At 47.4% G+C, this 16,321-nt stretch overlaps 1 protein-coding gene across 4 annotated transcripts in view; it reads right to left on the minus strand.

Moving 5' to 3' along the window:
* Nucleotides 1-849: 849 nt before the first annotated feature.
* Nucleotides 850-16,321, minus strand: part of LOC139056424 (uncharacterized) — a 235,152-nt gene continuing 219,680 nt past the window's right edge. For all 4 annotated transcript variants that reach the window (XM_070534657.1, XM_070534654.1, XM_070534656.1 and 1 more), the window contains one exon: nucleotides 850-3,295. In XM_070534657.1, the coding sequence (XP_070390758.1) occupies nucleotides 1,338-3,272 (1,935 nt within the window). In that variant the 5' untranslated portion in view covers nucleotides 3,273-3,295 and the 3' untranslated portion in view covers nucleotides 850-1,337. The remainder of the gene's footprint in view (nucleotides 3,296-16,321) is intronic.

Consider the following 16,321-nt stretch of genomic DNA (forward strand, 5'->3'; position numbering starts at 1 on the left):
TGTGTCAGTCGACGGTACGCCGAAGACTCCTCCGGCGCCAATCCATGCGCTTGCGCGACAAGAAATAAGAGAGAGAGAGAGACGCGCGATTAGCCAACACCACCAAGCTTCAGATATGTCTTTGTCGATCGTCCTTCACGCGCTATGCTTCCAATGTAACCATCCAGCTAGCACAGGGCCTGTTTACTCCGATCAATGACGTCACGCTACCTGGCCCGAAATTCCTATTGACAAGGCTGGCGTGATGAGAGCGATGATGTCAAAATCACTGTTGCCTACTCGGGAGCATTTCCAATATATTCTATGGCAGTCGGGCCAGGTAACATGGAGTCATGGATCGGAGTGAAAAGGCCTTGTGCCGTGCAGGTGGTGTTGGTTTAGCTGCGCCAGTTGTGATGTCGTTGCTCTCTGTTGCAGCCGAGCGCGCGAAGCAGCTTCTCTCCGGCTCCGAAATGGGTAGGCCACGCATCATACGTACTCCTTAGGAGCAGGCATGTTTCGTTCAGCAACGCCGCGAGCAGAACCAGGATCGAGCTCGTCTACGCCGTGCCAAGGCTGCAGCACAAGAACACGTTCGTGCAGCCGAGCGCATGCAGCAACTGCGATCCGGTAGCCTACCAAGCCGTCCTTTAGGGTACCGTCGGGACTAACACACTCATAAATACCGGGGCGCACTTTTCAAATTCGCTCGGACGGAGTGTTATCTTTTCTTTCTCTCTTTCTAACCCCTTTCCTCCTAGTTTGTCCCCTTACTCCTTCCCCCTCTCTAGTGCAGCCAACCAGAAAACCTTCTCGTTAATCTTCCTATCTATACATGTTTTCGCTCTCTTTTGGAATGCAGTTTCCGACTATGGTGAAAAGAAATATAATCTTGCAGTGTTTAAATATATACACCACACTAAATGAGCGAACCATTCTGTTTTCTGCGTCATTGGCGCACTTGTAAAGCTCTGATAACGCTTACAGCAATATATCAAAGACATTCATTTGCGTTAAGCTTCGCCAACGTACTGTCCACTATTTCGTGGGCCGATCACAGCTTGGTCACCTATCCTTGCTGCAAGTCTCGCAGCACCGCCACAAATAGTAAATACGACGGGTGAGTGCTGACATGCACAGGAAACGACGCAGCGGTGACCGTTTGAGGGGAACATTGACCTGGCCAAGCGTCGAGAATAATTGAATCACTCTCGACCAGCTGTCACCAGTTCAGTGTACGAATCAAGGGCGTACACAGAAAGGGCTGGTCTCCACGGCATCCTCGATAGGCCGCTTTTCTGTAACGAGCCATCCAGTGCACGACAATAATGGGGCCATTCCTTAACCAATCGTGCCTGTTACTTGCAGTAGCAGTACTTCTCCCAGCGGCTGCCGCGCGCGCAATGCGAATGCGAGCTGTACCAGTCGAGCCGGTCGGCCTGCTGCACCAGGGAGAAGGTGGAGGTCTTCCAGTCGACCGAGTGGCGCACGACGGCCTCGAACAGGGCATCGCCAGGCGCCACGGATAGCTTGACCCAGTAGTCACTGTCGGTGGTGTTACCGACTTTGGCGACCACGCCACGCGGGTAGAAGCGGATGGCCAGCACCGACTTGAGTGCCCATGGGGCACACTTGCCATTCAGCTGTTGCCCGACGAGCGTGTTGACGCTGGCAACGACGAAGTGCGCCACCTTCAGGGACAGCGGGTGGTTCACTGCAAACGCCTCGGTCTCCACGCACGCGCAGAACTGAGCCGGCACGGAAGCATCGGCGCAGGTTCTCGTCACGGGCAGCTCGTGCAAGAGGCTCTGGCCGTGCCTTGTCACCGTCCTGGGCATCCCGGATTCGAGCAGCTGCAGCAACGTGGCGTGCATGTCGAAATGCGTCGCGAGCCGCCTCTGGTTCAACTTGAGCGCTGTGGCAAAGCGCGGGTTCTGCTGCAGGAACCAGGGCGGAAACACGAGGAACGCGTATGGCAAGCTGTCTTCGAACCGCCCGATGTACGTCTGCCGCAGCGATCCGAACCTGAGGCCGTGATCGCTCATGAAGGCAAGCACCGTGCTGTTGAGGATGCCGCTGTCATAGAGCCTGCCCAGGGCAGATCTCAGCGGGGCATCGCAGTGGCCGGCCATGTTCAGGTGGTCGTGGGCCAGCTCGCTCATCCAGAAGTACGCGAAGAAGGGTCGCTTGTCGAGCACCTCGAGTAGGCTCAGCATGTAGTCCAGGTAGAGCTCGAGTGGTGGCCTCGGTCCGAGGCAGTACGAGTTCTTCTTGAGCTTCGACTTGTCGATTGCCATCACTGCATGCCGTGTGTAGTAGTCGGTGGGCGCGTGCCTCAGTCCGTCGCCCACATAGCTGTAGAGACCATACTTGGGCTGTTCTTCGTGGAACACTGTGCGGTAGCCCTTTTTCGCGTACCGCTTCCACAAAAAGTCGAGCGCATCGAAGAACTTTCCTCCCGTCGCGTTCCTTGCTTCGTTCCCGCTCAGACCGGTCAGGAGAGGCGTTTGGTTCGGATAAGAATTGAGGCCCACCTTGTTGTAGCCCATGAGCTCGTAGCCCCTGAGCACATCGCGCACGTAGTTGCCGGTCTCTTTCAGGTGCCGGTTGAAATTTAGCCTAGACACAGAATCGAGTCCCAGGACGAGCACGTTCAGTCCACTCCCTTTGTCTCCAGCCTCGTGCCGCACTTGTTCGCAGCGCTCTTCAACGTCCTTCTTGAGCAGCGGCAGGAGCAGGTACTCCTCGTGGAACAAGGCCCCCCTGTAGCACTGCACGTGCACGAACTCGGCCTTCAGTGGTTCTCCAAAGTTGAGTTGAATTTCGGGCTTGAAGAAGAACGCATCGTCTGGTACGCGAACAGACTCGTTTCGGTATATCTCGATGTAAGTGCATCGTACGTCCTTCGGTTTGCACTTGAAGGTGGTCAGGAGCGACGGCTCATCGATCACGGGCGTGGTCCCGTTGACTAGCCGAATGAACGATGGCTTGCCCTTGCAACTGTACCGACCAACTTTCTTATAATATTTGCGTACGCTCTCGTCGAAAGGGTCAAAGTTTGGGATCTTGCAGCCAGGAGTGTCCACTATATACCGTTCCTTCTTCGGCTGGGCCAGTGTCGGTGTCACGCTTGTGCCGTCATTCGTGGACCGTGGTACTGCGGCGCTCACTGAGATGGCTTGAGTGTTATATGTGGCGTCGATCACGACTCGCTTATGGATGCAGTAGTAGCCGCCAAGGACAAGGAATCCCAGGAGCAGAGCTCGGAAGGTAGGTCTTTCCGGTCTGATCATTTAACTGCGGCCACGCATGGAACCTGCACCAAAACACGTTGGTTAATTAGAAAGAACGTAAACCCGGCTCATCACTTATAACTAAGATCTACAAGGGCAAAGTCGCTTCACCATTTAGTGATAACGCCACCTGCTCTACGGGCGACGTTGTTCGCATGCAGCAGCGCTTGTTATGCTAGGCAAGCATGGCCAGTTGGGAGGGGCAAGAGGCGACTTCACAGGTTGTTACTGCCACATACATGTATACAGTAGAGTCCTCCATCGTTACACGAAAGGTTGATGATGTGTGTACATACGTGTAAAAAGTGTCGCAGGCTCGCCCAAAACACGAAGTGTCAATTGCGTAAATTAGTCTTCAGCTATCACAAGTAAGGATAGTAGTTTTATCGGCAGTAGAAAGCAGTATAAACATTTGCTCACTAACCAAATTAACAAGCGTGGTGTCACGCGCGTACGAGCAAGCATGCGCACATGTCACTAGAAGTCCGCGGAAACTCGCTGTGAAAGCAAGCGCGGCCGCAGGAGCAAGCGGATCGACTTTCGTGCTGTCGCTCGCTTTAACGAGAACTAAGCGGGGGAGAACACAGCGCACACGAAGGTATCAGCTCTCGGTGCGCCTACGCCTAGACTGTGTCCACAACGCACATCGACCCCCCCCCCCCTCTTTCTCCGCAACTGCCTTGTGTGCAAAGGAAGTTGGTGCCTTTCGTACCCGTTTTTCTCCCCTCGCATGCTTTGACTCGCAATTACTGCATATGGCAGCAGACGGGCACGATGTTATGGCCCTTGGTCTTTGTACGGGACATTACGGCGACGCCGACGACGACGGCAGCAATGCACCTAGAGTGTCCATATAATTGTTATCGCAATAAAAGAAGTTTGTCCGGTCAGTGCCTCCTCCATACCTTTAGCGCCTGGTAGACTGAGGGAATACGGGCGACCGTCAAAGCGAGTAGAACCGTTCACCACAAGGCGCCGCCACTCAAACAGGGTCTCTGGCACGTTGCCAGAGCGGCCCACGCATCACACGCGCCAATGCGGCCGTCACCTCGCGGTTTTCCGAAGACTTTGAGGTCTTTTTCGGCTGCTTTCAAGGCTCGGCCATGGCGACATAGAAGACCTACTCCTCTACTAAGCTCTTAAATCCACTCGCGGCAGAATCTGAATTAAGCAGAGAAACACAAAACATGGCAAACCCGAGCTTAGCGCTTGGCCGCGGAACAAGTTAATTCAAAATACCCTGTTAAATATGAACCCGCCTTGAAGCAAAACAGCGCAGTGTTTTCTTGGACTGGGTGCAGCCTGCCTTAGCGCACGATTAAAGCATTTGGTGACAACAACAAAAAAATCGTTTATCGCAAGAAATGCCTTCACTTCCTTACATGCGTTGGCCTACGGGTAAAACATTTGCTAACAAAAGAAAGGATCATATTGCCGCGACGCGCTATCTGTGCCCAACCACGCTGATGACGAAGATGACGACCTCGAGTGTGCAAGCGAGAAGGCGTGCTGGCGTCACGACCACTCAGTTCAACAACAACGACCGCTGCTTCTCATTCCGGTGAATGAAGTAACATCGACGTCAATTAACAACGTCAATTAACGACGCCAAAACGAAGAAGAAGGAGTGGTGTTAAGCGTTCCTGCTTTCGGGGCTCAGGACAAGTATCGGGTGTTGTTTTCTTTGCTAAACTTGTAATTTTCTGTTACTCTTTTTCTTTATGTGTTCTTGTGTGCTTGATGTGTGCTTGATGTCTGTATCATCATCGGGCTACGGGGCTTCCCCGTGGTCAGCCTCGGTAGCTCCTCAGGAGCTGCCGCTTCAGTTTTTTTCTTCGCAGTGGAGCCGGCAATGTTCTTGCGGTCATGGTGCCCACTAACGGCTGAACTATCAATATGAAAAATCCAAAGACGATTCAGGGCGAACTGCAGAAGGCCTCACCTTACTTCCACCAGATTACAGAGGTCCGCCGATTCGGCAAAGGGGGTATACTTTGCTGCTCACCCGACCAGGCCTGTGTCAAAGAACTACTCAGTTCTACCACCTTCGCTTCACATCCGGTGAGCTGTTTCATACCGCCATATCTCGCATGCTCTAGAGGCATTGTGCGAGGGGTAGACGTCACTTTAACCCCTGACGAGATTTTATACATGTTCTCGGTGGCTGGAGTCCTAGCCGTTTACCGGTGTAGTCGAGTAATCGACAACAAAAATATACCAACGAAGCCGGCTATAGTTACGTGTGCTGGGACGATGCGGCCAACAGAAATCAATGTCGGGCCCCTAATTTACAAGGTAGAAGCTCTGGCTTCACGCATTCTACAATGCAACAAATGTAGTTTTAGTCACAGCGTCAGGGACTGCAGATCTGCACCCCGCTGCTGTACTTGTGGAGACAACCACAATTTTAGTGACTGATCGTCAAAAGATGATAAATGTTGTCTCTGTGGTAGTGGTCACCCCGCCAACTACTTGAATTGCCCTGCAAGGTCACAGGAAATGCAAAATATAGATGTAATTGAAAGGAAACGTTGCTCAAGCCGTGACGCTGTTGTGGTCCAGGGGTGATCTAAGGGATATGCAGGAGTGACAGCCCGTCAACAAATGGTTGCAGACTCAGTCCTTTCAGATTCTATTGCGACAGCGATCGAAAAGGCGTTGTCAAAAGCTATGGAACAATTAACATAAAACCAGTCGGAGACTCTAGCTCAAGTGTTGACTTCACAAGTGATTCAGCTGTTCAGTCCTTTAGCGAGTTCTAATGCTAGCTCGCAGATTCTTACACAGAGCCTAACATAGAATGCTCAACAGCTAATGGATCCCTCATCAGTTATTGTAGAAGACGCAGACAATGCGAGGCCATCAACTTCAATTCAGCAGACCGACAACGGATGCTTCTGAGGATCAGTGTCAGAAAACAACCAGGATGTAGAAATGGACCTCCCGACGCTCAAACGCACAAGATTACCTAAAGATAATCCTCGGTCTCTGTGCCGCATTCAAAAAACAAAAAGTCTCTGAAAGATAGTCTTGCCAAGTCAGATTCCAATCCTAACTCTTCCAGCTCTGTCCCTGAATCAAAACCCACAAAGTATGGTAAAAATAGTATTCCGAAGAAAGATTTTCTAAACGACAGTATTTTAGAGCAAATGTTCTGTAAAGTAGGCATTAAATCATCATAGGTTATTTAAAGGTATTACAGCGGAACTGCCGTTCCATCATTTCAGCAGCTACCGATTTATTACATTTTTCTTCAATACTTTCACCCGACATTATTCTTTTGCAGGAAACTTGGCTCTCCAATCGCCGAGATTTTCATATAAAAATTATCGTTTATTTCGATTGGACCATCCATCAAGAGCCGGAGGATTTGCTTCTTGATAACGACAAAAATGTGCCATTAAGTGAACATTTCCTAGCAGTATATCTCTACGGAGTGTGAGATACTAGCAATAGATGTAACTATTCCTAGTTGTTCCCCATTTTCCTTAGTTAACACATATTTTCCCACAGGCGTGCATGATATTCGTTTCCTTGATACCCTTGTCAAACCTTGTAGGAAATAAATTGTGGTAGCCGGAGACTTAGTGACCATCTACCTATTAGGGCTGACATTGTCTGCCCTGTTATTCCCCTGGAGTCTCCGACGCGAACTTTTGTCAACTACCAGAAATTTCACAGTGTCTTGAAAACGGTCTTCAAGTCCCAGAAAGCGGTATACAATCACATCAAAGCAATGAGGCTTCGCACTGTACTAAAAAGTTCCTTTAAAAAGTTCCAATTTAATCTTAACATAAGCAAAAGTACTACCTGTCCTTGGTGGAATTCGGATTGCACGCGGGATTATAGAAGACGAAAAGCCGCGTGGAAGAAATTACTTTACAATCAGTGTCTGAGTAACTGGAGCGATTATAAATTCGCAGCTGCTGCGTTCAAAAGAGCAGTATCAAATGCCAAATGCGAGTATGACGAAAAACATGATGACTTCCTCTCTAAGCCCAGCAACAAAAAATCTCTGTTCAGATTCCTACGATATAGAGAATTCATACCGACACCAGCGAAGACTGAATCGATAATGCTTTCACCACGCGAGACATCTGCTTCATTAGAGTTCATAAGAAAGGGCTAAGCGCAACACTTAACATCACACTGGCCAAATGGGCCACTAAGGCCTCCCATCGCCGATGAGTTGTGGAAGACACAGTGTCAGAACTGTCTAATATCCTTAGATCTCTACCTGCCTCAGCTCCAGGTCCAGACGGCATTTCCAATGCCATGCTAAATTTATTGTTTGAAATGTCTTCTGATGACATTCTGAACACAGTAAATAATTCTCTACAAAATGCTTGGATTCCAGAAGAATGGAGGACAGCCAAAATTATTCACTTGCTTAAAAACAAAGAGCCGGCTACAATCTTGACAACATTAGGCCTATCTCTCTTACGTCAAATATGGTAAAACAAATTGAAAGAGTTTTATATGATCGCATGATGGGTCATATATCTCCAAATTCGTTACTGAGCCTATTTAAAATACGTTTCCGGCTCGGTCTCTCCATTTGGTGTGCGCATGTAGATTACGAAAGCCGCATCCAATTTGCTGAACATAGAAAAGAAGTTAGTGCTTTAGTGACTTTTCACATCGCAAAAGCTTATGACAGCGTTGAGTAATCTCTACTACTGGGCAGATTACAGTCCTACAACTTTTCGAGATATACACCGGCATGGATTTTTGAATTTCTGAGAAACACGACATTTCATTGTTTTCGAAACGGCTTTTCTTCAAGAAAGTTCGATCACACAAGAGGGGTGCCCCAGGGGGCTGTTCAGTCTTTTGTACTATTTCACATATTGATGAGTTCAGTACCACTGCACCAGGATGTGAATCTGTTGTCTACGCAGATGACAATACACGTTTCGCGACTGCTAGAGACACCAATTCTCTTCACCTGTCTTTGCAAACGTACCTCTGTACTCTACAGACGTCGCTTCACAATCTACATCTGTCACTAAACGTAAACAAAAGTGCAGTCCATGTTTTCCCGCTTTACGGGCCGTTACAGTTATCATTAGTATACGAATAGAGACCCCTTCTTCAGGTAGAGTTCCTTAAAATAAATACTTGGGTATCATATATGACGGGAAACTTAAGTGCCATTCTCACATCCAATATATTGGAACGAAGGCGACACGAACCGTACGTTTACTAAGTAGAATCAGTAACCGACGTTCTAGTATGCGAAGTGACACACTAATTATTATTTATCGTATGTACGTACGACCGATTCTAGAATTTGGCTGTGTTTTATTTTCTGGTAGTGCAAAATATAAATTAAGACCCATTGTTCTATTAGACAGAGAAACTCTTCGACTATGTTTAGGTCTCCCTAAATACGTTGCTAATGATGTATTATACCAGGAAGCGCGCCTACCTACTCTTCACACGCGATTCCGCATGCTTACAGTTCAAACCTACTTAAGAACTTATGAATCTTCGCTACGACGTGGACAGTATGCGTTTATTAGTGAACCAAATCCATTTTTTGAGAACACGTGGTCATTCTTGCATACCCCAAAAGTTGTACTTGTGCAAGGACAATTAACACCTTTAAATGTTAGCCTTAGAGAAATAATTCCGCTTCATAGGTATCCATCGTCACTCAGAATTAAATTTGCAGACATTTTTCCAAACAATGCAAAATGTCTGCCCACAACATATCTGAATGACCGTTGACAAAAATATTTGGCCCGTTTCAAAATAAATGTAATAGCGACTGATGCTTCTTCGTGTGAAGGCAGGCCTGGGTATCCACTCACCATCCCTCGATTGGTCTTTTTCACTTCGCCTACCAGTTCTTCGCCCATCAGTTTTTCATGCCGAAATTCTGGACACAGCTCTTGCCTTGCGGAAATTACCCCTTCATACTACAAGAGTTATTATCGTCACAGATTCTCTATCTGTATGCAGCGCACTTACTGTTCAGTGTCTGTAATCAACACAAAAAGGACAGGTGCCATCTTTTTTCTTGAAGAGCCCAACTGGAGATGCCATTGGGCTACTCGAAGGGTCTATAATGTCTTTTTCCGCCGTCTTTTCAACTTGCTTTTGTATGATCACCCATCCAGCAGCAGAAACGCGATACGGACGACGATGAATAGGGTTTGCGTAACCGGCGTTATTAGATGCATGACAGTCGTTGTCTGGCCAAGTGGGCGGTTGTCGAGGTCAAAGATATCCGATACCACGCAAACTCACGGCAATGGTCCCCAGCGTGTGTAGGAGAAAAGGCCGCGGCTATCATTTTGTCTAATGAACTGGTGGGCAAGCTGATGGATCCTGCTGCACACATAGGACGTGAAAGGGCGTCAGCTGTTGTTGTGGAGATCTGACAGTCGTTCAGGTATGACAACGTTGCAAGCGCAATTCCGGAAGGCAGTACATGGGCGGATAAGCTTCATTGTTGACAATTTTGACAACCGCGTGTGGTATGCAGAGTCACAATGTGTGCCAAGAGAACGTCAATAATAGGAAATGCAGCGTCATCCCCGTCAGCGACGAAAGCAGAGCACCAAAACAACATTAGTGGATTGGGACGGCAATCGCACGAACTCTACAGTACATACACAGCTGCGTAGACATATCATCAAGTCTCGGGGACAGAAGGGCGTTCAAGTTGAGGTATACCGGCGCCACAGTCCAGTGTGTGGACATAAACTCGATGCCCAAGATCACGTCGTATGGGTACACCTCAAGCACAAGAAACAGAGCACTTCTCCGATGGCCAGATATAGTGACGCGGGCAGTACATGTCCCAACAACTGTAGGTGTGCTTCCATCGGCGACTCTTACTGTACGTTGCACGGTAGGTGCGAGGACTTTAATAATAATAATATAATAATAATAATAATAATAACTTTATTTGAATTCCGAAATACACGATGCCAGAGGCCTACAGAAAAAGCTGTCGCATTGCAGCTTGACAAGGCCGCAGGCCCCCGCACTGGCGACTTCACGTAGCAGTCAGCAAATTATAAAATATATGTGAGTTATAATCAGCACTCACTGAAACCCACACATACAAAAAGACAAAACTAATTTCATATTCAGACATCGTTATAGAAATTATGTTATACAATTTGAAGTTATACAATTATGAAGTGCAAACATTCAGCTTTCAAGGCACTGTTTATCCATACAAGAACGCCACCAGAGAGCAGCGTACACAAAACGAACCGCAGAAAGCGCAGATAACTCCGCAGTAAAAGTGCAGCAAAATTACACACTAACTATACCATTCTATTTTTCCTTTTTGTTTTTTTCTTCTACGCACTAAAGTATTTTTGAAGGTCTGCAAAAGTAATTTTGTCAGGCTCTATATTTTGTTTCTGTAGTGTATTCAATAACCTTGGCAGCCGGTTTTTCAACATTTGTAAGCCATATCTTGTCCTACAAGTTTCTATTGCCCATGTTTCAAAATTTCGCGTATTATATGTAGTAGAGTGATATTTCAACTTCGCTAACTGACGCAAGAAACAAGTATTATTTTTTATCTCTTGTTTATATCGCTTGTACAGGCAATAATCATAAATATTTGTTAATGACATTATGTTGTAGCTGCGAAATAAAGGCTCATATGGATAGTACCTGGGTACATCCGCAATAATTCGCGGAAACGTTTTTTGCAAAACATGGATTTTTTGCAGATTGGTTTGCGTCGTAGAGGCCCGAACTAGGTGACAATAATTAAGTCTGGAACAAAATAAAGTATTGTAAATTAGCATCATTACACTGCGTGGTAGTATGCTTGCGTTCCGATATATGAGGCCGATTACTTGGGAGAGTTTTGTTGTTAACTGATCTATGTGCTCGTCCCAAGACAAGGTATTGTGGAAGACAACACCCAGTGTTTTAATAGAAGGTACTATTTCAATTGGAGTTGAGTTAAGCAGAACCCTTTGATTTAATGTTATCTTCTTGTTTCTCATCATCATCATCATCATCATCATCAGCCTGGTTACGCCCACTGCAGGGCAAAGGCCTCTCCCATACTTCTCCAACAACCCCGGTCATGTACTAATTGTGGCCATGCCCGTCCCTGCAAACTTCTTAATCTCATCCGCCCACCTAACTTTCTGCCGCCCCCTGCTACGCTTCCCTTCCCTTGGAATCCAGTCCGTATCCCTTATTGACAATCGGTTATCTTCCCTCCTCATTACATGTCCTGCCCATGCCCATTTCTTTTTCTTGATTTCAACTAAGGTGTCATTAACTCGCGCTTGTTTCCTCACCCAATCTGCTCTTTTCTTATCCCTTAACGTTACACCTATCATTCTTCTTTCCATAGCTCGTTGCGTCGTCCTCAATTAAAGCAGAACCCTTTTCGTAAGTCTCCAGGTTTCTGCCCCGTAGGTGAGTATTGGTAAGACACGGCTATTATACACTCTTCTCTTGAGGGATAATGTCAACCTGCTGTTCATGATCTGAGAATGCCGTCCAAGCGCACCCCAGCCCATTCTTATTCTTCTGATTATTTTCGTCTCATGATCCGGATCCGCAGTGACTACCTGCCCTAAGTATAAGTATTCCCTTACGACTTCCAGTGCCTCGCTGGCTATTGTAAATTGCTGTTCTCTTCCAAGACTGTTAAACATTACTTTAGTTTTCTGTACATTAATTTTTAGACCCACTCTTCTGCTTTGCCTCTCCAGGTCAATGAGCATGCATTGCAGTTGGTCCCCTGAGTTACTAAGCAAGGCAATATCATCAGCGAATCGCAAGTTACTAAGGTATTCTCCATTAACTTTTATACCCATTTCTTCCCAATCCAGGTCTCTGAATACCTCCCGTAAACACGCTGTGAATAGCATTGGAGAGATTGCATCTCCCTGCCTGACGCCTTTTTTTATTGGGATTTTGTTGCTTTCTTTATGGAGGACTACGGTGGCTGTGGAGCCGCTATAGGTATCTTTCAGTATTTTTACATACGGCTCGTCTACACCCTGATTCCGTAATGCCTCCATGACTGCTGAGGTTTCGACAGAATCAAATGCTTTCTCGTAATCAATGAAAGCTATATATAAGGGTTGGTTATATTCCGCACATTTCTCTATCACCTGATTGATAGTGTGAATATGATCTATTGTTGAGTAGCCTTTACGGAATCCTGCCTGGTCCTTTGGTTGACAGAAGTCTAAGGTGTTCCTGATTCTATTTGCGATTACCTTAGTAAATAGTTTGTAAGCAACGGACAGTAAGCTGATCGGTCTATAACTTTTCAAGTCTTTGGCGTCCCCTTTCTTATGGACTAGGAATATGTTAGCGTTTTTCCAAGATTCCGGTACGCTCGACGTTATGAGGCATCGCGTATACAGGGTGGCCAGTTTCTCTAGAACAATTTGCCCACCATCCTTCAACAAATCTGCTGTTACCTGATCCTCCCCAGCTGCCTTCTCCCTTTGCATATCTGCCAAGGCTTTCTTTACTTCTTCCGTTGTTACTTGTGGGATTTCAAATTCCTCTAGACTATTCTCTCTTCCATTATCGTCGTGGGTGCCACTGCTACTGTACAAATCTCTTCAGAACTCCTCAGCCACTTCAACTATCTCGTCCATATTAGTAATATTATTGCCGGCTTTATCTCTTAAGGCATACATCTGATCCTTGCCTATTCCTAGTTTCTTCTTCACTGCTTTTAGGCTTCCTCCGTTCCTGAGAGCATATTCAATACTATCCATATTATACTTCCTTATGTCAGCTGTCTTACGCTTGTCGATTAACTTCGAAAGTTCTGCCAGTTCTATTCTAGCTGTAGGGTTATAGGCTTTCATACATTGGTGTTTCTTGAGCAGATCTTTCGTCTCCTGCGATAGTTTACTGGTATCCTGCCTAACGGAGTTTCCACCGACTTCCTTTGCACACTCCTTAATGATGCCCACAATTTTGTCGTTCATTGCTTCAACACTAAGGTCCTCTTCCTGAGTTAAAGCCGAACACCTGTTCTGTAGCTTGATCTGGAATTCCTCTAGTTTCCCTCTTACCGCTAACTCATTGATCGGCTTCTTATGTACCAGTTTCATCCGTTCCCTCCTCAGGTCTAGGCTAATTAAAGTTATTACCATCCTATGGTCACTGCAGCGCACCTTGCCGAGCACGTCCACATCTTGTATGATGCCAGGGTTAGCGCAGAGTATGAAGTCTATTTCATTTCAAGTCTCACCATTTGGGCTCCTCCACGCCCACTTTTGGCTAACCCGCTTGCGGAAGAAGGTATTCATTATCCGCATATTATTCTGTTCTGCAAATTCTACTAATAACTCTCCCCTGCTATTCCTTGAGCATATGCCATATTCCTCCACTGACTTGTCTCCAGCCTGCTTCTTACCTAACTTGGCATTGAAGTCGCCCATCAGTATAGTGTATTTTGTTTTTACTCTACCCATCGCCGATTCCACGTCTTCATAGAAGCTTTCGACTTCCTTGTCATCATGACTGGATGTAGGGGCGTAGACCTGTACTACATTCAATTTGTACCTCTTATTAAGTTTCACCACAAGACCTGCCACTCTCTCGTTAATGCTAATAGAGTTCCTGTATGTTACCAGCTATATCCTTAGTAATCAGGAATCCGACTCCTAGTTCTCGTCTCACGGCTAAGCTCCGGTAGCACAGTACGTGCCCGCTGTTTAGCACTGTATATGCTTCTTTTGTCCTCCAAACTTCACTGAGCCCTATTATATCCCATTTACTACCCTCTAATTCCTCCAATAACACTGCTATACTCTCCTCACTAGATAACGTTCTGACGTTACACGTTGCCAGGTTCAGATTCCAATGGCGGCCTGTTCGGAGCCAGAAATTATTTGAACCCTCTACTGCGTCACAGATCTGACCGCTGCTGTGGTCAGTTGCTTCGCAGCTGCTGGGGACAGAGGGCCGGGGTTTGATTGTTGTGTTCATTTAGGAGGTTGTGGCCATGTACTGCACCAGGGTGGCCAATCCTGCTCTGGTGAGGGAGTGGGTTACCGGTTCTGGTCAGCGGGATCAGGCCACACTCCAGGCCTGTTTATGCAATTTTATCAACACGCGGATTTTTTTAATCCGGTGGAAAATTGCGCCGCACCGGGATTTGAACCACGTACCTCTTGCACGCGAGGCGGGTGTTCTACCTCTACGCCACCGCTGCAAGGAACCGGGGGTCGTATTTACAATTGCTAGTAGGTACAACGGACCGTGGCATTTGTCGCGGTGCTCGACGTTTCTGCGCAGGCGCGAGTAAGAGCGGGCGCGAGAGAGTAAATCTAGAGCCTTTGCTCCTTGAATATATGACTGCCTAGGCACTACGGAAGAGGTTTCTTAGAGCATGTTGTACGCGTTTGTCCTCTACACATGCCGGCATTGCGAAGTGCTGTCGAGTTTGTTTACGCTCCACCGGTGGCTGACCGTGCGGTGAGGTAGTGGGCACGGACGCCCCATTTGGTGATCGCTGTGTCTGAAAGGGCAAGGGTCTGAAGTCGTATAAGTCGCGGGTCGCTTTTTTCGTCGCGACAATATACTGCATTTTTTACAAGCACTGCTCCAGGGGGACACATGTAACCGGCAAACGGAGGCCTCAGGAGATTACCTGAGGTTATAATAAAGCAGGCGGCGCAGGATCTCCTGGGCACCCGAGAGGTAGCGAGGTGATCAAAGCTGGAAGCAGGGTGGCCCGTGGGTCCAGGCCGCGGAGGCCGATGCGTGACAGAGGGTGTTCGCATATAAAACTGGCTGTCCGCTAACGCGGACAGCCTATCTTATGCCCCCCCCCCTCCACCCCTGGCACGCGCAGGCGTCGGCGAGCTCAACGCTCGGATCAGTCCCGGTTCTAGGTTTGATGTCCCCGTTGCCGCTTTGGTGTCCTGGAGGCACCTTCCAATAATGCGAAATAATAACTTGTTTCAATCAGTGAAAAACACGATTGAATTAATATAATTACGACGGGCAGCCAACTTGTGACACGAAGTTCAGAGCTACAGCGCCCCGTGACTTCTGCGAGCACTCCTATAGGGGCAAACGCATACAACACGCGCTAAGAAACTCCTCCGCAGTGGCTATAGGCAGAGTCGTATATTCAAGGAGCGAAAGTCCCTACATTTCCTGCCTCGCACCCGCTCTTACTCGCGCATGCGTGCAAACATCTGCCGTCTCCGCAAATGCCACGCGCAAATGCCAGGCGCTGTACCTACTAGCAATTTTAAATATCTGTCGAGGGCGAATAAAATTGGCGAGAAAGATATAACAATTCTTTCTTCCCCTCCTAAGCACTTAAGGGAGCAAACGCCGGCGAAAAAGAAGAGATAATGAAAGGCACAAAGATTATGGTGCCCAATAAACTTTGGGCCTTAGTTTGACCATCTTAGGATGCACCTTTTGCTGAAATCTTACGCAACCGGGGGAACTCCCTCTTCGCAGCTCGGGGAGAAGCGCTATCCCCCCGATGCGTCTTTAGGCTGTTTCACATGCAGCGACTAAAGCTGCGACTGGAATGACGAAAACCGGTGCAGTCGCACGCGTCGCAATGAGATTTTCAGCGGGCTCATTTCATATTATTGCGATTTCAACAATGCGGCTGGTGCGACGCCCTGGGTTGCTTACTACCAGGTTTCGTGGCACACGCTGCATAATTATTTTATTGTAATGAATAAAACGTTAACATTAAAATATGGTTGACATTTCTTTATTATATATAAGCGAATAATATGGGTGTTTTGTAATTTAACATCGTGTGAAGTTAAGGTTTGTTTTGGAGTGTGCAACGGCGGCATCTGAAGTTGAGTGCGATGAGACACGGCGCACGTAAACAGCTATTCGCAGCTGATTCAGCGCTGTGTGTTGTCTCATCTGCCTTCTATGACCCTTCCGTTCTGTCTGCGCTACAACAATCTACAAGATGACCTATCAACAAGTCCATATAGCTACCCTCGCCGCATATGCAGTATTCGGAAGTCAGCTGCCACGAAGTCGTCGTGTCAGCCCAACAAGATCGTCGCGCTACCCGTGCTTAGCGTCAGCTT

This window comes from Dermacentor albipictus, chromosome 2, assembly GCF_038994185.2.
Source record: "Dermacentor albipictus isolate Rhodes 1998 colony chromosome 2, USDA_Dalb.pri_finalv2, whole genome shotgun sequence".
NCBI classification, from domain to species: domain Eukaryota; kingdom Metazoa; phylum Arthropoda; class Arachnida; order Ixodida; family Ixodidae; genus Dermacentor; species Dermacentor albipictus.